At 45.5% G+C, this 22,775-nt stretch overlaps 1 protein-coding gene across 1 annotated transcript in view; it reads right to left on the minus strand.

Moving 5' to 3' along the window:
- Nucleotides 1–1,364: 1,364 nt before the first annotated feature.
- Nucleotides 1,365–22,775, minus strand: part of LOC142243222 (dynein axonemal heavy chain 5-like) — a 638,472-nt gene continuing 617,061 nt past the window's right edge. Inside the window, exon 77 of the mRNA XM_075314893.1 lies at nt 1,365–2,142. Coding sequence (XP_075171008.1) covers nt 1,924–2,142 — 219 coding nt within the window. The 3' untranslated portion in view covers nt 1,365–1,923. The remainder of the gene's footprint in view (nt 2,143–22,775) is intronic.

The following is a 22,775-nucleotide window of genomic DNA, read 5'->3' on the forward strand; positions in this document are numbered from 1 at the left end:
CAGAATGAAGCTGTGGACACTCAAAGCTAGGGTTTTCTACTGCCAGCGGTGAGAGCAGGCAGTTATGTGACCACAAGTTCTCGATATGCATACTTCTGGCTACATTCCGACTAAACGAGCACAGCGTCATTCAGTTCACTTGCATCACGTGACAAACCTGGACAACACCTTTCATATGCGTCCGGTGCGGGTATTTCACTACCACTTGTTTCCAACCCCTTCCGCTGCTGTGACTGAAATAACCGAACAAATCAATAAAATCTGTTTAAGAACCAAAAGGGGAGGGAGGGCAGGAACAGGTCCGAGGTCCTAATCAGAGAGGCCGGAAGCTGGGTGGCGCAGTGACGTATATGTGCGGTGGGCGGAGCAACATCGGGTCACCTTCGGGGGCGGGGAAACTGGCAGGGAGTCTTTTAAAGGGGAGCGGATGTTAACTAACGAGGGGGGGGCAGCAGTCAGGGGGCAGTCTACCAAATTTGGGCTGCAGTGCCTCTCATCAGAGCTTGTTACCTCACCTACTGGGAGGGTGGGGTGGGGTGGGGGGGTGTAGTGTTAGGGTTCCTGTTACTTTAGATTCTAACAGATTCCTTTGCTTAAGGTTGAGGGGTGGGAGGCACAATCAACTTCATGCCTAGGGCAACCTTGCCCCAGCGCTGCTTCTAAGTATAATTGGATAACTACCAAAAATCCATCTGCTTAGAACAAGAAATGTTAGTTTACTTTTAAGCTATGTGTTACATATGTAATATCGTATGTGCAGCATAATTATATGTTATGAGATGCAACATAAAAACATTAGATCATTTTCTGACACATGCTGGTGATCTTTCTTCAAATATATAATATAGTACCCAAATGGTAGGTATTAAAAAGGTTGTCTCACCTTCGGGGTACAAGTCTGCAGTCACGCTGTGTGATTCCATACTTATTATGCCTCACAGTACGCATGTGTGCACGGTCAGGATTCTCCGTTGCCGGGAGTGGGCTGCAACCTGTCCTCAAGTATGTAATTTGCATACTTCTGGCCACATTCCAACTACATGTATCCATCCGCGCGCACTTCATTTGTAATGAAAGAGGTCGAATATGTCTAATCGGCCCATGAGCCCATGTATGCAAATCACATACTTGCGGTCACGCGCTCTCCTGCTGCCAGTTACGGCCCGATAATCTTGACAGCATGAGCACTGTGCGCTGTAAGGATTCACATGTCTGCAGTCACAGAGTAACTGCAGACTTGTACCCTAAGGCCGGACAACCCCTTTAAAAAAGAAGACTTGAAATATAACAGACTCTCCATACTCAGAGGGATGACTTGAAGGAAATTTAATGTACAAAAACATCTCTTGCATTACAATAGAAGTAAAATATTTTATTTTTAAACCAAACTAGGTCTTTCACCATATGTGAGCTCACTGCAAAAAGAAGATCTGTAGAACTTGGTTCTCAAATAATCAGTATTTATTATCATATCAAATGTATAAATTGAATTAAACACAACTCCATGATTAGGACAAATAGTTTCTGAAAATAACTAAACAATGTAAGATTATTGTAAAATATGTATAGAATAATAATGAGCAAATACATAACACAAGATCTTCAATTAAGCTTCAGAAGGCACTAATTAAGAATTAAAGATAACTAAGAAATGCACGCAGAAGAAATCTTCATTTGGTGTAAGGTTAACAATCTTTTAGTCCTATGATGTGATACTATATTGATGATGATGAAAATGATATTTAGTGCAGAGACATTCATAATGTATAAACTGTGCCATATATATGCGATTTCAGTCTGGATCTGATGAAAACACAACAGCAGTATTGTATGTAATGTACCTCTGTACTATTAATTCTAAACATAACAGGGCGATTTCCAGATCAGCGGGATCTTGGCTCCTAACCATTCATATCAGCCAATTTATTTGTTGTCACAAAGAAGGGCAACACCTCTCATTGTCCAGTGGTCCGGCACAAACACGGTTCTTAGGTACAGGGAGAACACATAGGTCAGGTCAGTCCTACGTGGCTTCTTGTACACTGGGCAGGTGTACAGACTACTCAGTTGTTTCTTAGGGTCCAATGGGCCAGTGGTGCTTATTGCATAGACATGAACAACAGGCAGATTGGTAAATAGGACCTGGAAATAAAAGGAACAGTTATTAGTGGAATTTTCAATGGGATTAATAAGAGGATTCTTATCCTTATTTGTGTAAGGTTACATTACAAATCAAAAAGCAGCGTTAACAACAATTCTAGCTTGGAAGTTTCCATTCCTTATGCAATTTATTTGTGGATTATTTATTATTTCTAAAAATTGTTTATGGTACCTTTTGTTTTACTATACAGATTACTGGCCATTTCAGGATGAGGTAGATGTATGATATATGGAGGTAGAAGTAGCTGGCCACCAGGGTTGTCAACTTGATTTTTTACTTCTTCCGGACAGCTTCTCAAAATAAATCACTGACTGACACCTTTTTTTTTTTTTTTTTTCTTTTTACAGGCACATTAGATGATCATACTAAATCATTAAGATTGTAAAGCGGGCTTTACACGCTGCGACATCGCTAGCATTTGCTGGCGATGTCGAGCACGATAGCACCCACCCCCGTCGTACGACCGATATGTGGTGAACACTGCTGTAGTGAACATTATTGCTACGGCAGCGTCACACGCACATATCTGCTCTGCGACGTTGCTCTGGCCGGCGACCCGCCTCTTTCCTAAGGGGGCGGTTCGTGCGGCGTCACAGCGACGTCACACGGCAGGCGTCCAATAGAAGCGGAGGGGCGGAGATGAGCGGGACATAACATCCCGCCCACCTCCTTCATTCCCCATTGCCGGTGGAGGCAGGTAAGGAGATGTTCGTCGCTCCTGCGGTGTCACACACAGCGATGTGTGGTGCCGCAGGAACAAGGAACAACATCGCTAATAAGCAGAAAACGATTTTTTACTTCAGGATGACCTCTCCACGGCAAACGATTTTGACCGCTTTTGCGATCGTTTAAGGTCGCTCATAAGTGTCGCACATCCGGCTTCATTAACGAGATCGCAGTGTGTGTCACAAACACCGTGACCCCGACGATAATTCATTAACGATATCGTAGCGTGTAAAGCCCGCTTTAGTGATACTTGTTTACAGATCAAAAATCCTATATGAAGACATTAGGTGCATTCACTGTGAACTGTAAAAAGGTGAGAAATAAAGTAATAAAATCTGTACAAGTCTCTTCAGGAACAAAAAAAGAAATGCAAAAACCAAAAACACAGCCCTGGAAGTTCTGGAGGGTTGGCAACCCTGGGGGTGTCAAGCTCGCTGGGTGTAGCAAGCGGGCCAGGGTGCGTTCAGATCTCCGTGCATCTGATGCACAACAAAAAACACAAAAAGGGGGGACACCGGGGACAGCAAAACAATGGGAGGCCCTGGAACAAGTGAGAGGGGTAGGTGGGCACCTCCTAATTTCACCTGCAACTGTCCCTTCTCTCCTCACCAGTCCATGTACAGTCTCCGCAACTGTTGCCAAACAGGAACCTGGGACCCTCGGAAGACCCTATAGTAACCCTGTGTCAGGACTCCAGCTATTCTGATTACTTTTGTGTATTTTTGCCTTCTTCCAAGATGGCGTCCTCTGCTTCATTCTTCTCCATGTTTTTTTTGCCCTCCTATCTTTATAAAACCCAGACCAGCCTCTAGTCCTCTGCTTGAGTATTCTGCCTGGTTTCCTGCTCTTAGTGGCTTCTCAAGTTCCTTCACCTACTTCAGCAATTTCTGTGTGACCCTCCCATTGCTGCTCCTCAGAGGTTCTGCTACCTTCACTTGCTGCCAGCTGCTTCCAGCTGCTGTTGCCTTGCCCTCTGCTGCGGCTTTTGCTTGATCTGCCTATGCGGACACGTAAGCTGGTTTGCTTAAATAAGTGCTACCACACCTACTCAAACATGGATGCAGCAGAGTAGAGCTCAGGACCGTTCTGGACACTAGTATACTGCTCTGCATCTGTTCTGGATTCTCGTAAACTGCACTGCATCTGTTCTGGACTCTCGTAAACTGCTCTGCATCTGTTCTGGATTCTCGTAAACTGCACTACATCTGTTCTGGACTCTCGTAAACTGCTCTGCATCTGTTCTGGACTTTCAGAGACTTTGCTAAAGCATCTCCTAATTTCAAACTGCACTGCAAAATAGCATAATCCTGTGGGGTTTGCAAGAGACTTTCCTTAAAGGCTTCATTGATAAACTGTGTGTTTATGGACTGGTCTGTTTTCCTCTGTACTTGTTTATCACTGTGTGTTACAATACAGACTTAATCACCTATAAACCGGATTCACTTGTGTCTTTACTCCACACAAAAAGATTCCTGAGTTATCCATTATAATAATTACACTCTGACTAGTGAGGGGCAGGTTGGGTTCACTAGACCTCACCGCTGCACTAACAACACACCAGGGAAGGAAAGACAAACAGGGGGAAATTAACAAACAAAAGGATATAGCCTGAGCACAAGAACTAGACTTGCAGAACTTTCCTCAAAGGCAGCCAGGACACAAATGAGTTTGTATCTTCAGCAGGGAATGCTGGGATACACCACTATTTAATGCTGAAGGGTATGACTACTTAATAAGTGCAGCTGATCACTCAGCAAGGAAGTACTTTGGTAAAGCTGCGATAGAAAAACTGGCACTTAACCACTTCAGTGCCAAAACAAATGAAACCCATTTAAATGAAGAGAGCCAGATGAGAGGCTCCAGTCGAAAGGCTGTCACTGGTCTATACATGCAGGGAGACTATCGTGACAGGTGGACACGGTACACACCTTTCGTAAAGTGGATCTGCTACAGGTGGTTGGATAATATGGAAAAGAAAAGCTGAAATAATAGAGGGCAGAGGAAGTGGTCAGCAGCACACGGACTCTGCTCCTTCATCGGCAGTTTACCCATTACTAATCAATTATTCACAATTAATTTCCACATGTACGGTATATAACTGGCATAATCTGCTATAATAATGTATTGATTCAATAGGGAAGGGTATCATTATTTTATCAATAGGTGTGCGTTATAAAAGTCTGCAATTTTGGCTAACATGCCTATGTATTGTATATTGCTCAAAGCTAACAGGCAAACTTTGCAGACTAGTTTTATTAAAGGCTTTGTGATGTTTTATTAAATATATTGATGGTACTGTTTTGAGTCACTATTTGCCTAATTTACTACCTGCAATGTAAAGGTTGTGGGAAGAATCAGAACATTATTTATGGCAGAAGCTGGTGAAACTTCAAGTTCTCTGGCTGTTTGTGTATCTTGGGACAGCTGTTAATTACAGCATAATTGACCTTATTTATCACAACGCCTCTACAGCTTAAGATATCATTGTATCTCTGGAAAGTGGGCCCTGCTGCTCAAAGAACTCCAGGACTGCATTCTAGCATCAGTAATGAGATATATGAATCAGAACACTAATCGATGGATTGCTCAGCTCCATCACTTTAGATGAAACAGTTTTCAGAGAATACAGATTAGAAAGCACGGTCAGCTTTAGAAAACACGGTTTCAAATAGAGGACAATTAGATATGTTAATTTAAATTAGGCCACTGATTTTACTGAGGGTCTTCAAAAAGCTAAAAATACTTGAATACCCCCTGACAAAAGAGATTAGTCTACTCTAAAGCTACGTGCGCACAGTGCGTTTTTCGCGGCGTTTTTGCGCGTTTTTCGGGTGCGTTTTTGGCATCAAAACTGCAGGACTTTGCTTCCCCAGCAAAGTCTATGAGTTTTCATTTTTGCTGTCCGCACACATCTGTTTTTTTTACCTGCGTTTTTGAGTTAAAAAAAAAAAATGGACATGTCAGTTCTTTACTGCGTTTTTCTGCGTTTTCCCCCCCAAGCAATGCATTTGAAAAACGCAGCAAAACGCAGAGATTAAAAACGCAGCAAAACGCAGCCAAAAACGCACCAAATCGCGGCAAAAACGCATGCGTTTTTTTTATGTGTTTTTTCGACGCAGGTGCGTTTTTGTGCGTTTTTACCGGCCAAAAACGCACAAAAACGCAGCGTCAAAAGGACGAGTGTGCGAACCTAGCCTTAAATAGCTACCCTCTGCTTAGCACTTTTTTTTATATGGAAATATACTAAAATTATTGCTATAATCTATCTTATGATTTTTGGGGGAAATAGTATTAGTTATGAGTTTCCCTCTTTTTTTAGCTCTTACACTGGATAGTAATAATAGAACCTTCTAATAGTACTGAAAGATATATTCCTACTTGGGATGAGCGGACCCAGATTCAGCTGGATTTTAGTTAAAAGTTCATTTCTGTAACTGGACTTGACCCAAACTTGACCTAGGACCCCATATAAGTCAATGGGGACCCGAACTTTGATTTTGTAAAATGGCTGTAAAATGGTCGTAGTAAGGGCTATGAGTCTGCAAAAAAAAGAAGCAAAATAGGGGTAAGAGCAGGACAATCTACCTGTAAACAAATGTGGAAATGGAATAAATAAAAAAAAAAAATACGTGGGGTCCCCATTATTTTTGATAACCAGCCAAGGCGAAACAGACAGCTGCGAGCTGCAGCCCTCAGCTGTCTCCTTTATCTTGGCTGGTTCTGAAAAATAGTGGGGATCCTTTGCAGTTTTTTTTTAATTTATTTAAATAATTAAAAAAAATGCTGTTGGGTCCCCCTTATTATTTATACCTAGCCAAGGTAAAGCAGACAGCTGGGGGCTAGTATTATCAGGCTGGGAAGGTCCATGGTTATTTGGCCCTTCCTAAAATAAAAATAGCAGCCCACAGCCACCCTAAAAGTGGCACTTCCATTAGGTGTGTCAATTCTGTTGCTTTGCTCAGCTCTTCCCAATTGCACTGGTGCAGTGGCAATCGTGGTAATATTTTGGGGGGGTGATGTCAGTTGTGAATTTAGAGCTGGCATCAAGTCTAGGGGTTCGTAATTTTGAAGCATCAGATAGCCCCATTACTAACCAAGTAAGTGTACAGTTAAAAAAAACCACACAGTATGGTGAAATTCCATACCTGCAGCTTAGCGCAAGTGACCTATGGAGCCTTGTTCTCAGAATGAGGCTTCATAGAATTCAATGGACATTGTGTGACATTACAGCATTAGATTACATCAGAACTTCAAGGATTTTTTTTAAGTCAATAAATTGGTGAATGAAGGAGTGTGGTGGAGCATTCCCAGCCTGATAATACAAGCATGAAGCTGTCTGTTTTATCTTGGCTGGCAATTATCAAAAAAAGAAGAAGAAACCACGTCAATTTTCAGAGGACAGTGTGGCCGGGTCTATAAATGACCCAATGCTTGGTACAATCACAGCTATGCCAGTACTTGGCATGGATGTGATGGCTGTGTAAGTGCCCATAGCAGAGAGGCTTGTTGATTGGCTGCACTGCAGCCTTTCAACAAATTTAATTAGCAGACAAACAGCATACGAACTCCGAACTTGAACACAGACGTTCACAAAAGTCCGTGGTCAAGTACCGGACACTAGGAACAGTTCAGGTTCTCTCATCACCAATTTCTACATATCTAGGCAACTACTGTGTGAGACAACACCTGGGGAAATTGTAATGTAAACTATATTGGCCTTCATTCTGCCTTATCAGAAACAAATATGATGTTGCCCACTTACTAGATTGTCAGGATTCAATAACAATTTAACGCATATGAGGGCATGACAATTATCTCTGAACAGCAAAACTGGGATAAACATGAAGTAGTCATGTTGGATTTCAAAATGGCCGGTTCTTTATTGTAATAGTAGATAGGTTGCTGCTGAAGGTCTCTGGAGTGGGCATGCTCTACATATACAAAAGTCACAGGGACTCCATGTGCTGCTGTACTTTATGTATGGGGTATTCTCATTACAAATAGATTAAAATATCTCTGTCCATATGGAGTCCATAGCTTGGCTGTGACGTACTTGTTGGTGCCTGTCCCCTCTGTTTCTGTTGCTAGGTGGCACCAAGCATTCGCTGCAGGCAATGAGGGTGCTAACGTGATAACACTACAAGACACTAAGCATTGTGCAGAATTGTCAAGGGAGCTTAGCGATTCATTTCCTTCTATGGTTTATTGCCAGCAATCCCACTAGGAGTTAACTACATAGAGGTATGTGAATTCCTAAATCCCTGTTCCACACTGACAGTTAAGTTAAGTTCAGCTTACCTGGTCCACATCTCTGCTACCTCACCCACAGTGTCATTTTGATTATTCTGTGTTCTGACACTGGCTCACATTCTGACCACCTACTTGCTTTCCAATTCAGTCCTTGACCTTGACCTCCTGGTTACGACCCCATGTGACTTCCCTTCTTACTTTCAGATTGTTCCACCAGCCAGGAAATTACCCCATGGCCCTACCCAAAGGGCCCCAGTGTGAGTCCAGATTCCTGTATAGCAGGACTGGGCAAAATGTGGTCCATGGGCCACATCCAGCCCTCTGTGCACTGTTTTGAGCCCTCTGGCTGACTTGGTCTGCCGGATGGATGGGAACAGCCAAAGGGCCGCACCATGCCATCCCCTGCCACTGCCTGATGCTCTATTTCAACAATATCTACATCCAATGGCCCCTTCTTCCAGGAGTCAACATGTGAGTCACGTGTCCACAAGAGTCAGTAGAGTCAGTAGAGCACTGTGATGCTTTTTTTTAAATGTATATGAGTACATACTGTATGTAGGAGGCTATGTGAGGGCTCATGTATATAGGAGGCTATGTGGGGGCTCATACTGTATATAGGAGGCTATGTGGGGGTGTGACGCCCCTGGACTATCAGGTCATCACAGGGTACTGCACGCTCTCTTTCTTCAGTGCAGTATTCAAATCCCTCATGGTTCTGGGTCCCCATCTTACAGTGCTGCCTCCAACCACAAATCAAATCCTAGATACACCCTGCACCCCACCCACCAGAGACACCAGTGGGCGGCTTAAGCGGAATAGGGTCACCCACCTAAGGGTCAGGAAGGGGAGGTGAGGAGTGTCAGAGAGTAGAAGAAAGTGGAGTAGTGAAGTGGAGGAGGCAAGGAGCGGTGGCTCCCAAGAGTAGCTGTCTAGGTGCAGACGGTGGTCTGGACCTAGAGGAGTCAGACCCCCGGTCGTATGGGATTGAGTCAAGGTGCCTGGACCTGTTAAAGTGAACGGTCAGTAACCTGGTCATATCACCGGTACGGGACCAAAGGCACGGCGGGGTACATGGACCCTAGGTCGGGGAGAAGCTTTAGGCAACCCGGCAATTAACCTGCAGAGAGCGGAGCCTTTATGGACTGTTCCCACTAGCTCCAGAATTGGGGCACTAGCGCAACGATGGGGATAGCGCCTTCCATATACGCAGCCCACTAAAATCGCAAGCGTGAGCCCTGAGAGCAGGCTCCCACAATTAGCCATAGTGGGGAGCGGGGCCCGGCAAGTTCCAGACTACCGCGGGCCACTACGGTGAATTTAAACTTTGTGCCAGGAGGCAGGTCATGGACCATCAGGCAGCACTGCAGGGGACGGGACCTGGACGAGCTCCCTTTGAACGGCAGCGGCACCCAGAGAATTGGTTTGCCCGGTTGTCAGCGTCTGCTTACTGGCTGAGTGAGTACATGAGTGATCTCCCCGTCACGGCACCCTGTATCATCATCCAGAGTCCCGGGGCATACCCCTTCCCATGGAGGGTAACGACACCTTGCTGCCCCATTCCATCACACCAGGTACTCGCAACGGCGGTACTCCCAATTATTGCACACCACGGATGGTGTTACGAACTATAACCCCCCTGTAAATATCCCCCTTTACTTTAGCGCGTCCGGAGACCCTCGAGACACGAACGGACACTGCCCACGGATCCGAGCGATTCGATCTGCTGCTGGGGCGGCATAGGGGCTCATACTGTATATAGGAGGCGAGAGAGAGAAGAGAGAGAGAAGAGAGAGAGAAGAGAGAGAGAAGAGAGAGAGAAGAGAGAGAGAAGAGAGAGAGAAGAGAGAGAGAAGAGAGAGAGAGAAGAGGGAGGAGAGGGAGGAGAGGGAGGAGAGGGAGGAGAGGGAGGAGAGGGAGGAGAGGGAGGAGAGGGAGGAGAGAGAGAGAGAGAGAGGAGAGAGAGGGAGAGAGAGAGGAGAGAGAGGAGAGAGAGAGAGAGAGATTATATATATATATATATATATACAGTTAGGTCCAGAAATATTTGGACAGTGACACAATTTTCGCGAGTTGGGCTCTGCATGCCACCACATTGGATTTGAAATGAAACCTCTACAACAGAATTCAAGTGCAGATTGTAACGTTTAATTTGAAGGTTTGAACAAAAATATCTGATAGAAATTGTAGGAATTGTACACATTTCTTTACAAACACTCCACATTTTAGGAGGTCAAAAGTAATTGGACAAATAAACCAAACCCAAACAAAATATTTTTATTTTCAATATTTTGTTGCGAATCCTTTGGAGGCAATCACTGCCTTAAGTCTGGAACCCATGGACATCACCAAACGCTGGGTTTCCTCCTTCTTAATGCTTTGCCAGGCCTTTACAGCCGCAGCCTTCAGGTCTTGCTTGTTTGTGGGTCTTTCCGTCTTAAGTCTGGATTTGAGCAAGTGAAATGCATGCTCAATTGGGTTAAGATCTGGTGATTGACTTGGCCATTGCAGAATGTTCCACTTTTTTGCACTCATGAACTCCTGGGTAGCTTTGGCTGTATGCTTGGAGTCATTGTCCATCTGTACTATGAAGCGCCGTCCGATCAACTTTGCGGCATTTGGCTGAATCTGGGCTGAAAGTATATCCCTGTACACTTCAGAATTCATCCGGCTACTCTTGTCTGCTGTTATGTAATCAATAAACACAAGTGACCCAGTGCCATTGAAAGCCATGCATGCCCATGCCATCACGTTGCCTCCACCATGTTTTACAGAGGATGTGGTGTGCCTTGGATCATGTGCCGTTCCCTTTCTTCTCCAAACTTTTTTCTTCCCATCATTCTGGTACAGGTTGATCTTTGTCTCATCTGTCCATAGAATACTTTTCCAGAACTGAGCTGGCTTCATGAGGTGTTTTTCAGCAAATTTAACTCTGGCCTGTCTATTTTTGGAATTGATGAATGGTTTGCATCTAGATGTGAACCCTTTGTATTTACTTTCATGGAGTCTTCTCTTTACTGTTGACTTAGAGACAGATACACCTACTTCACTGAGAGTGTTCTGGACTTCAGTTGATGTTGTGAACGGGTTCTTCTTCACCAAAGAAAGTATGCGGCGATCATCCACCACTGTTGTCATCCGTGGACGCCCAGGCCTTTTTGAGTTCCCAAGCTCACCAGTCAATTCCTTTTTCTCAGAATGTACCTGACTGTTGATTTTGCTACTCCAAGCATGTCTGCTATCTCTCTGATGGATTTTTTCTTTTTTTTCAGCCTCAGGATGTTCTGCTTCACCTCAATTGAGAGTTCCTTAGACCGCATGTTGTCTGGTCACAGCAACAGCTTCCAAATGCAAAACCACACACCTGTAATCAACCCCAGACCTTTTAACTACTTCATTGATTACAGGTTAATGAGGGAGATGCCTTCAGAGTTAATTGCAGCCCTTAGAGTCCCTTGTCCAATTAGTTTTGGTCCCTTGAAAAAGAGGAGGCTATGCATTACAGAGCTATGATTCCTAAACCCTTTCTCCGATTTGGATGTGAAAACTCTCATATTGCAGCTGGGAGTGTGCACTTTCAGCCCATATTAAATATATAATTGTATTTCTGAACATGTTTTTGTAAACAGCTAAAATAACAAAACTTGTGTCACTGTCCAAATATTTCTGGCCCTGACTGTGTATATATATATATATATATATATATATATATATATATATATATATATATATATATATATATATATATATATGAGCAACAAAGGAATAAGATCCAGCATAGAAGTCAGGGCTCCGGGGTACGCATTTCGGTGGTGTTGTCCACCTTTCAAATGGTTTTGGACCATGAGGAGGGTGGACAACACCGCCGAAATGCGTAGTCCCATCTGCATTTTGTTTCATATATTTACATGTTGTACCTCAGTCGTCTGGACCTCTGTATTTTAAGAATTGAAATAAACCTGAATAATTTTATACAGCAACCTGAAGTCCTGACGTCTATGCTGGATCTTATTCCTTTGTTGCTCACATTATACGGATGGACTCCCATTCCTGAGGATCCAGGTGACTCATTGATGTGAGCTGGCCGGCATTTGTTTCTTCTAATAATATATATATATATATATATATATATATATATATATATATATACTAGAAGGTGGCCCGATTCTACGCAGCGGGTATTCTAGAATTTACGTATTGTGTAGTTCATGTATGATTTTTTTTATATATACATATATATATATATATATAGATGTTGTTGTGTGTAGTTACCAAGTGTTTGTGTAGGGCGCTGTACATGTTCTGGATGTTGTCTGGGTGTGATGGGGGGTGAGAGCGGTGTTGTTTGTGTGTTGCGTTGTTTGTGGAGCGCTGTGTGTCTGTAGCGTTGTGTGTGTGTTGCGCAGTTTGTGTGTGTGTGGTGTGTTTTGGGGGGAGGTATGTTTTGTGCAATGTGCGTGTTGAGCGGTATGTGCGTATATTTGTGTGTGCAGCGTTGTCTGTGTGTGTGGGTGTCTGTGTAGGGCAGTTGTTTGTGGTTCCCAGTGTGTGTGTGTGGTGTGGTGTGTTGTGCAGTGCGCGCGCGTATGTGTGTGTGTTGGGGGGAGGTGTGCACTTCCCATCGTGCTCCATCCCCCATGCAGCGCACTCCCCATCGTGCTCCATCCCGTATGCTGCGCACCCCCCCATCGTGCTCCATCTCCCATCCTGCGCACTCCCAAACGTGCTCCATCCGCCATGCTGCGCACTCCCAAACGTGCTCCATCCGCCATGCTGCGCACTCCCAAACGTGCTCCATCCGCCATGCAGCGCACTCCCCATCGTGCTCCATCCCCCATGCTGCGCACTCCCAAACGTGCTCCATCCGCCATGCTGCGCACTCCCCATCGTGCTCCATCTCCCATGCTGCGCACTCCCAAACGTGCTCCATCCGCCATGCTGCGCACTCCCAAACGTGCTCCATCCCCCATGCTGCGCACTCCCAAACGTGCTCCATCCGCCATGCTGCGCACTCCCAAACGTGCTTCATCTCCTATGCTGCGCACCCCCCATCGTGCTCCATCTCCCATCCTGCGCACTCCCAAACGTGCTCCATTCGCCATGCTGCGCACTCCCAAACGTGCTCCATCCGCCATGCTGCGCACTCCCAAACGTGCTCCATCCGCCATGCTGCGCACTCCCCATCGTGCTCCATCCCCCATGCTGCGCACTCCCAAACGTGCTCCATCCGCCATGCTGCGCACTCCCCATCGTGCTCCATCTCCCATGCTGCGCACTCCCAAACGTGCTCCATCCGCCATGCTGCGCACTCCCAAACGTGGTCCATCCGCCATGCTGCGCACTCCCAAACGTGCTCCATCCGCCATACTCCGCACTCCCCATCGTGCTGCATCCTCCATGCTGCGCACTCCCAAACGTGCTCCATCCGCCATACTCCGCACTCCCCATCGTGCTGCATCCCCCATGCTGCGCACTCCCAAACGTGCTCCATCCGCCATGCTGCGAATTTCCAAACGTGCTCCATCCGCCATGCTGCGCACTCCCAAACGTGCTCCATCCGCCATGCTGCGCACTCCCAAACGTGCTCCATCCGCCATGCTGCGCACTCCCAAACGTGCTCCATCCGCCATGCTGCGCACTCCCAAACGTGCTCCATCCGCCATGCTGCGCACTCCCAAAGGTGCTCCATCCGCCATGCTGCGCCAGCATCAGCCTCTCCGTCTCCATCATCAGCCTCCCCATCCCAGCCTTCCCCAGGTTCAGCCTCTCTCCTCTCAGCCTCCTCCAGCACGCCGTGCTCCTCTGCCGACACTCACAGATCCGATCGCATACACTCACACACACCCACACACACCCACCCGATCGCATACACTCACACACACCCGATCGCATACACTCACACACACCCGATCGCATACACTCACACACACCCGATCGCATACACTCACACACACCCGATCGCATACACTCACACACACCCGATCGCATACACTCACACACACCCACACACCCCCACCCGATCGCATACACTCACACCCACCCGATCGCATACACTCACACACACCCGATCGCATACACTCACACACAAAGACACACACACTGACGATATTGCACATACGCGCTGATACTCACAACATCCGGGGATATCATATGCTTCTGGCCATGTGATCCCCCGGCAGGTCCTGGAAGCTCACAACAGCACAGTATCGCCGCCGAGAAGCAAGCTATATCCCAGGATGTTGTGAGTATGTGGATGCGATGTGATGTGTGAGGTGTGTGTGAGTGTGATCTGATGTGTGTGTGTGTGTGCTGTTATGTGTGTGTATGTTCCGCAGCTGCAGGACCTTGATGTGTGGATGCGATGTGATGTGTGTGTGAGGTGTGTGTGAGAGTGAGTGTGAGCCGGTGTACACTGGTAACTATGATACACATCGGGTAACTAAGGGACCTTAGTTACCTGATGTGTATAATGGTTACCAGCTTTCACGGCCTCCGTCAAGATCCCAGCATCGCAAGGTTATGTGTGGCGCTGCTGGGATCCTGACGGAGCCGGTGTAGAAGCAAGCGATATCCCAGCATGTTGTGATGTGTGAGGTGTGTGTGAGAGTGAGTGTGAGAGTGAGTGTGATCTGATGTGTGTGTGTACTCACCTGGGAATCGGAGCTCCGTGTCAGTTGGGCCAGAGCGAGCGTGCATTGCGTGAGGGGGGCGGGGCCTGCAGAGAGCCGGGGCGAGAGGCCAATCCGTGTGGGGGGGCGGGGCCATGGCGAGCCCAGCGGCCAATCAGCTTTGTGTCACCGTAAGGACACAATTTCGGAGCATGACAGACAGACAGACAGAATAAGGCAATTATATATATAGATATATATATATATATGTATATTATATATGTATATATATATATATATATATATATATATATATATATATATATATATATATATACACATATATATATATATATATATATACATACATACATATATATATATATATATATATATATATATATATATATATATATATATATATATATATAAATATGCCGCCCCTGCAGTGGATCGATCCACACTCAAATGAAAAGTGGGACTATTTGCAGGGGACAGATATCGTTTGTGACGCCACCCGTGGTGTACGGTAATTGGAAGTACTGCTGCTGCCGTTGGGAGTACCCGGGGTGATGGAGTGGAGCAGCGAGATGACATTACCATCCACGGGTAGGGGTAGGCCAGGGACTTTGGATGGTGATGCGGGGGTGCAGTGCAGGGCTCAGTCGGGTACTCACTCAGCACTGAAGTAGATGCTGACAACAGGGTAAACCAAGTCTCTGACTGCCGCTGTCTCCTGTGGGGAGCTTGTCCGGGTGCCGTCCCTTGCAGCACTGCCTGGTGTTCTGTAACCTGCCTCCTGGCACACAATTTAGATTGTCCGTTGTGGCCCGGTAGCTTGAAGCTTTCTGGGCCCCGCTCCCCACTGTGGCTAAGTGAAGGAGCCTGCTGTCAGGGTCTCATGCTTGGGATTTCAGTGGGCCGCTTGCTAGGTAATCCCTATCCCCCTCGTTGCGCTATTGCTCCTGATCTCTGAGCTTCGTGGGAACAGTCCATAAAGGCCCTGTCCTCCGCAGGTTAATTGTCGGGTCACCTGAAGCTTCTCCCCGACCTAGTGTGCCCTGACGTCCCTTCGGTCCCAGACCGGTGATAGGACCAGGCTGCTGACCGTCCTCCTTGACGGGTTCCAGGCACCCAGCCTCAATCCCCTGCGACCGGGGGTCCGGTCTCCTCTAGATCCAGACCACCATCTGCGACCTAGTCTGCTTCTCCCCTGGGAGCTACAACTTCCAGCTTCCTCAGAGCTCCTCACAGCTCGAGGGTTCCTACTCAACTGAACTGACACCTCCCACCTCCCTGTCTGACCCCTGGGTGGACGGCCCTATTCCTGCTTAAGCAGCCCACTGGTTTGCCTGACAGATGTGGTGCAAAGTGTATCTAGGATTTGTGAATGCTGGTGGAGGCAGTACTGCATGATAGAGACCCAGAACCATGGGCGTTTGAGCCCTGCACGGGCAGGGCAGATTGTGTAGAACCCTGTGAAGACCCGAATAGTCAAGGGCGTCACATATATATATATATATACACATATATACACACACACATATATATATATATATATATATATATATATATATATATATATATATCACAGTACAGACCAAAAGTTTGGACACACCTTCTCATCTCTACAACAACTGTTAAGAGGAGACTTTGTGCAGCAGGCCTTCATGGTAAAATAGCTGCTAGGAAACCACTGCTAATGACAGGCAAAAAGCAGAAGAGATTTGTTTGGGCTAAAGAACACTAGGAATGGACATTAGACCAGTGGAAATCTGTGCTTTGGTCTGATGAGTCCAAATTTGAGATCTTTGGATCCAACCACCGTGTCTTTGTAGAAAAGGTGAACGGATGGACTCTACATGCCTGGTTCCCACCGTGAAGCATGGAGGAGGAGGTGTGATGGTGTGGGGGTGATTTGCTGGTGACACTGTTGGGGATTTATTCAAAAGTGAAGGCATACAGAACCAGCATGCCTGCCACAGCATCTTGCAGCGGTTTGCTATTCCATCCGGTTTGCGTTTAGTTGGATCATCTTTTATTTTTCAACAGGACAATGACCTCAAACACACCTCCAGGCTGTGTAAGGGCTATTTGACTAAGAAGGAGAGTGATGGGGTGCTACGCCAGATGACCTGGTCTCCAGTCACCAGACCTGAACCCAATCGAGATGGTTTGGGGTGAGCTGGACCGCAGAGTGAAGGTAAAAGGGCCAACAAGTGCTAAGCATCTCTGGGAACTCCTTCAAGACTGTTGGAAAACCATTTCCGGTGACTACCTCTTGAAGCTCATCAAGAGAATGCCAAGAGTGTGCAAAGCAGTAATCAAAGCAAAAGGTGGCTACTTTGAAGAACCTAGAATATAAGACATATTTTCAGTTGTTTCAACCTTATTTAAGTATTTGATTCCAAATGTTTCAATTCATAGTTTTGAGGCCTTCAATGTGAATCTACAATTTTCAGAGTCCTGAAAATAAAGAAAACTCTTTGAATGAGGTGTTTCCAAACGCTTGGTCTGTACCGTATTGTATTATATATATATATATATATATATATATATATATATATATATATATATATATATATATATATATATATATATATATATATATATATATATATATATATATAGCTACGTGAAGGCTCATACTATATTCTGGAGGCTTTGTGGGGGCTCATACTGAATTTATGAGGTGGTATGAGGGGGCTTACTGTATATATAATAAAACTTTATATTAATTGAAATTAATTCAGCTCTATATTAACATATTAATGACAGTCTATTGCTTCAGCCCTCCACATGAGTCACAGTCTCTCATGTGGCCCCTCGGGAATATTAAATTGCCCTGGCCTTCTCCCTATAATTCCTGTACCACAGGGGTGGGCAATCACTGGAGCTTGTAGACTGAGTAGGTAGTAATAAGCTTGTCCATGGAAGCTCTATTAAAAGAAATCTGTCATCAGGTTTTTGTTATGTAATCTGAGAGCACAATTATGTTGGGGCACAGGTCCTGATTAAAGTGATGCGTCACTTACTGATCTGTGTGGTGTTTCAATCTTGTTTTCTCAACAGGAAATTATCACTAGAGGACTAGTTGTCATGCTATGCAGCCAGCTTGCTTTGTCTAACCCCTCCCCCACCGATTTGCAGCTTTCTACCATTTTACAGTGAACACAGAATGCTGTCAATCAGTGTTGTGGGTGGGGTTATAAACAGCTTATGATTCGGAGATCTGCTAGATCTGTAGCAGAGAAAACAAGTGTTTTCATCAAAATGATAGTACGCAGAGTTGTGACATCGCTGGAATCAGGGTCTCTGTCCCTACATCATGAAGCTGTAAGATTATATAGCAAAAACCTAGTGACAGATGCTGCCAGGCTTCCACGAACAGTGCCCATCTGACACTGGCACAATTCTCTTTTCTGTTAGATTCATACGAGTTCCCACATAAAAAAACCCTGCATCTATAGGTGCCATACTACAACATACAACGGTCTTTTGGGGTGACTGCGGAGGAGGCTGTCTGTGGGCATCTGTCCTACACTGTCTTCATATCCGCTTTGGGTTCATCATAGCGGTCACTTTTATTGTTCTTCAATGATGGAGCAGAACAATGGAAATGTGCATGGCTCCTTAAAATATATTTTAGATTCTTCCTTATTCTTACCTAATAGTTTATAAAATGGGAATAGCTTGGTGACTAAAAGCTCAAAAAGCACTTAAAATTAGTGTGCGATTAGAAGAATGCATGATATAATGTGTAACTGAAAGTAATATGCCGAATCATTTTACCTTTCCTTTTTATTTTGCAGTCTTGTCAAGAGCAGGATAATAAAAAGAAAACCAACGGCTACTTTATTTTTAGATTAGAGATCATTTTTCGGCAGAACAATATGTACGAGACATTGAAAACAATCAGCTGTAAAGCGCCTGTGTAATTCTCAGCCCCTATAGGTGTCAGAGCACCGTCCTGTTAGAAGCAGAGATTGCCACTAAATGAAATCCTAGTCCAGCTCCTGTTTCAACATGTCATATCAAACCGACTGTGACAGTTGCAAATGAATAAAAAACTAAAAATGACAGAGTTTAATCAGTGAGACTGGTAGTCCATAATCCTTCATGAAAAAAACGCTTTTCATTGCCAGCCTTAGTGATAAGAGTTACATTTCCCAAATTGTACTGAATATACTGTGTGCAGAAAACAGAGTGCTATTCCACTGACAGCACTGTCACAGCCGTCACACAAATCTTATTTTCTGGTTAGGCTAAAGAAATGTAACAAGAGCTGTATACACAGGAGTAATGCCATCAGTTAACATCCCACAGTCCAAAAACACTCATAGATTATTAAAGTGGAACTTTGGGCAAACATAAAAGATTGATAAAATGTGCCCACAAGGGGCAATAAAAATGCCAAGTCCTTCAATTTATTCACTATTCTTCCACTGCTGTTCTCTCCAAATAAACCCTACTCGCAATCATCACCAGGGGCGTGGGAAGGGGACCCGCTGACACCGGTGCCTATTCCAGCTGGATGTGCGCCGCAGGACACACATGCAACTAAAGTGTATTGCAGAGTTTGAGCCGCAACACAAGCCGCAGCCCAATCAGAGGCAGGCAGCTGGCGTCAGCAAGCTCTCTGATTGGCCAACGGCTTATATTGCAGTATTCCATCAGTTATGCACCTCGAGCAAGCGGTAGAATGTAAAAAGAGTTGTTTATTTTTCTTTTAAAATGTATTGGAAAAGAGTAGCAGAACAGGGGACATTATAATAGTAATCTCCCATCCTGGGAACTTAGGGTGGCTTTACACGCTACGAGATCGCTAGCCGATGCTAGCGATGGCGAGCGTGATAGCACCCGCCCCTATCGTTATGCCGATATGTGAAGATCGCTGCCGTAGCGAACATTATCGCTACGGCAGTGTCACACGTACTTACCTGCTCGGCGACGTCGCTGTGACCGGCGAACCGCCTCCTTTTTAAGGGGGCGCTTCGCTCGGCATCACAGCGACGTCACTAAGGGCCGCCCAATCAAAGCAGAGGGGCGGAGATGAGCGGGATGAACATCCCCGCCCACCTTCTTCCTTCCTCATTGCTGGCATGCGGCAGGTAAGGAGAGGTTCTTCGTTCCTGCGGTGTCACACATAGCGATGTGTGCTGCCGCAGAGATGAGGATCAACTTCGCCCAAGCGACAGCAGCGATAATTGAGAGAGGATCCCCATGTCAACGAGGAGCGATTTTGGACGTTTTTGCAACGATCCAAAATCGCTCCTAGGAGTCACACACAACGATATCGCTACAGCGGCCGGATGTGCGTCACAAAATCCGTGACCTCAATGAGATCGCTGTAGCGATCTCGTAGCATGTAAAGCCCGCTTTATTTGTTACGGGATGCAGCCCAGGATGGGGACATTATTATAGGAAGGGGCTCAGGATGGGGACATTTGCTACAGGATGCGATTCAGGATGGGTACATTATTATATAAAAAGGGACCAGGAGAATGGGGGACATTTCTTATTGGATGCAGGCAATGGGGATGGGGAACATTATTATAGGATGGGCCCAGGACCGAAGACACTATTATAGGATGTGGCTAAGAATAAGGGACATTATTACAGAATGTGCATCATAATGGGAGACATTTTTTACTGGATGCAGCTCAGGATCTGGAGATTATTATATGAAGTGGCCCAGTATGGGTGGCATTGCTTAAAGGATGAGGACCAGGATGGAGGACAGTATTACATGAAGGGGCCCATGATGCAAAACATTATCACAGGACGGAGGACATTAATTATGTACCCCATCCATGAGCCCCTTCTCGTATTAAAGAAACGGGCCAAGATGACGGACACTATTAGGCCTCTTTCACACGTTCATGAAAAACCACGGACGTATCAGAGGTACGTTTTGCCCTCCGTGAGCCGTGTTTATGGCCTACATGTGTTCTCTGTGTGTTATCCGTGATAACACACGGAGAATGGGAACTTTCTGCTCACCTGTCACTGGTGTCGCTGTCCGTGGTGCTGATCTTCGGTCTCCGGTCCTGCCAACTCCCCAGTGAATATTCAATGAGCATAATGAGCGGCGGTTGGCAGCAAGTGTCAGCAGCGGCAGAGACAGCAGGGCTGGAGAAGGTGAGTAAAGTGTTTTTTTACTTTCTCAAACACGTGTGTTTTCTCTGCAGCGTGTCACACGGAACACCTCCGTGTGGTCCGTTTGCGTTCCGTGTGACACCCGTGATGCCGGAGAAAAATGGACATGTTGACGTGTGGAGCACATGGACACACGTATGCTCCACACGTACACATGGTCCATGGCAGAACACGCACGGGAGAGCAGACCCAATGATTTTAATGGGTCTACGTGTGCCCGTGTCTCCGATACATGAGGAAAAGAACCAAACAAGTACCGGAGACAAGGACGTGTGAAAGAGGCCTTATATGGTGGACGAGCACATATATCTTTAGAGAATCTGCATGGCCTATACATCTGACCAACAAGCAGGTGGGGGATTAGGTCTAAATTTTGCACTGGACTCATTAAGCCACTGATCATCACTAGTAAAAGTCCGGATCTGCGCTGTTTCAAATATACCCGAGTGCTAGGACCGGGATTCCAGGTGTTGATCTGGATCGGGCAACTCAGGGAATAAAAAGAAATAAAGGAAAAATAAAGAAAATAAGAATGAAGCAAGTGCTTCATACTTACCGAGGCTCTAGCCAGGGCTCTAACTGCTCCCACGGCTGCCCATTCATTTCCACTCATTACCTTCATTGCATATGCACTGCTTTCCCTGCGCACGGACCGTCCTGGCATCTGTGATTGGTTGCAGGCAGATGCTCTCACAAAAGGCTGGGGGCACATCTAACTGCAACCTATCACAAGTGTTGTCTGCGAGTCTACATTGTATAGTAAAAATAAATATGGGACCCTACGCCAAATATTTTGATACCAAGCACAAAAAGCCTATGGCTACAGGTTGCAGCCCCCAGCCGTGTGCTTATCTTGGCTGTGTATCAAAATAGGAGGAACCGCAGGCGACTTTTTTAATTAAAATTATTTAAATAAAGAATTAAAAAAACAGCATGCAGTCCTGGAATAGTTGCATCCATTGCCCTGGTGCAGTAGCAATCGGGGGAATAAGGGGTTAATGTTAGCTCACAGCTGTCACTAAGTATTAGATTAGTAATGGAGAGGGTCTATGAGACCTCCCCCATTACTAATCTGTAAGTGAAAGTAAACACAAACACCAAAAATATCCTTTATTTGAAATAAAATACAAAACAACACCATATTTTACCACTTTATTAATCCCCAAAACACCCCTGCAGGTCCGACATAATCCACACGAGGTCACATGATGATTCCAGCTGTGCTACATATTTCAAGTCACAGAGTGCAATCAGGGAACATGACCGCATGTTATAACTTCAGGCAGAGACTGAGCCACGCGATCAGCAACCATGTCACCTCAGGTGATTTGCTGTCACAGCTGGATGTTCCCATAGTCCTCCACCTGTGACTGCAACAGGTAACCTGATCTCAGGTGACCTCAGTATTGTCAGGGACCTCACCTCACATGAGACCTGCATATTCTGGCAGAAAATCAATTTTTTTTGCCAAGAAATGTAGATTTGTGCTGAAATTTACACCATATTCGTGCATCCAATCTTCATCTCCTGGCAAAAAAATGCATCACTACCACATCTTACAGCATGCAGTTTTGATGTGTTTTTTTTCCAGGAGCTGTAGATTGGGTGCATCAATATGGTGTAAAAATTTCACCACCAACTCTACATTTCTTGGCCCAAAAATGAAAAAAAAAAATTGCACTGAAAGCACCAAATTTTGCACCTCCTGGCAGAAAAATGCATGAAAGCCACATGCGGTAGTGATGCGATTTTTTTTGCCAGGAGGTGTAGAATGGGTGCAGGAATATGGTGTAAAATTTTCAGCACCAAATCTGCATCTCTTGCCAAAAAAACATGGTTTTATGCCAGGGCATGCAGCTGAGTACACTGAGTTT

Source organism: Anomaloglossus baeobatrachus, chromosome 6, assembly GCF_048569485.1.
Source record: "Anomaloglossus baeobatrachus isolate aAnoBae1 chromosome 6, aAnoBae1.hap1, whole genome shotgun sequence".
In the NCBI taxonomy this organism is placed as follows: domain Eukaryota; kingdom Metazoa; phylum Chordata; class Amphibia; order Anura; family Aromobatidae; genus Anomaloglossus; species Anomaloglossus baeobatrachus.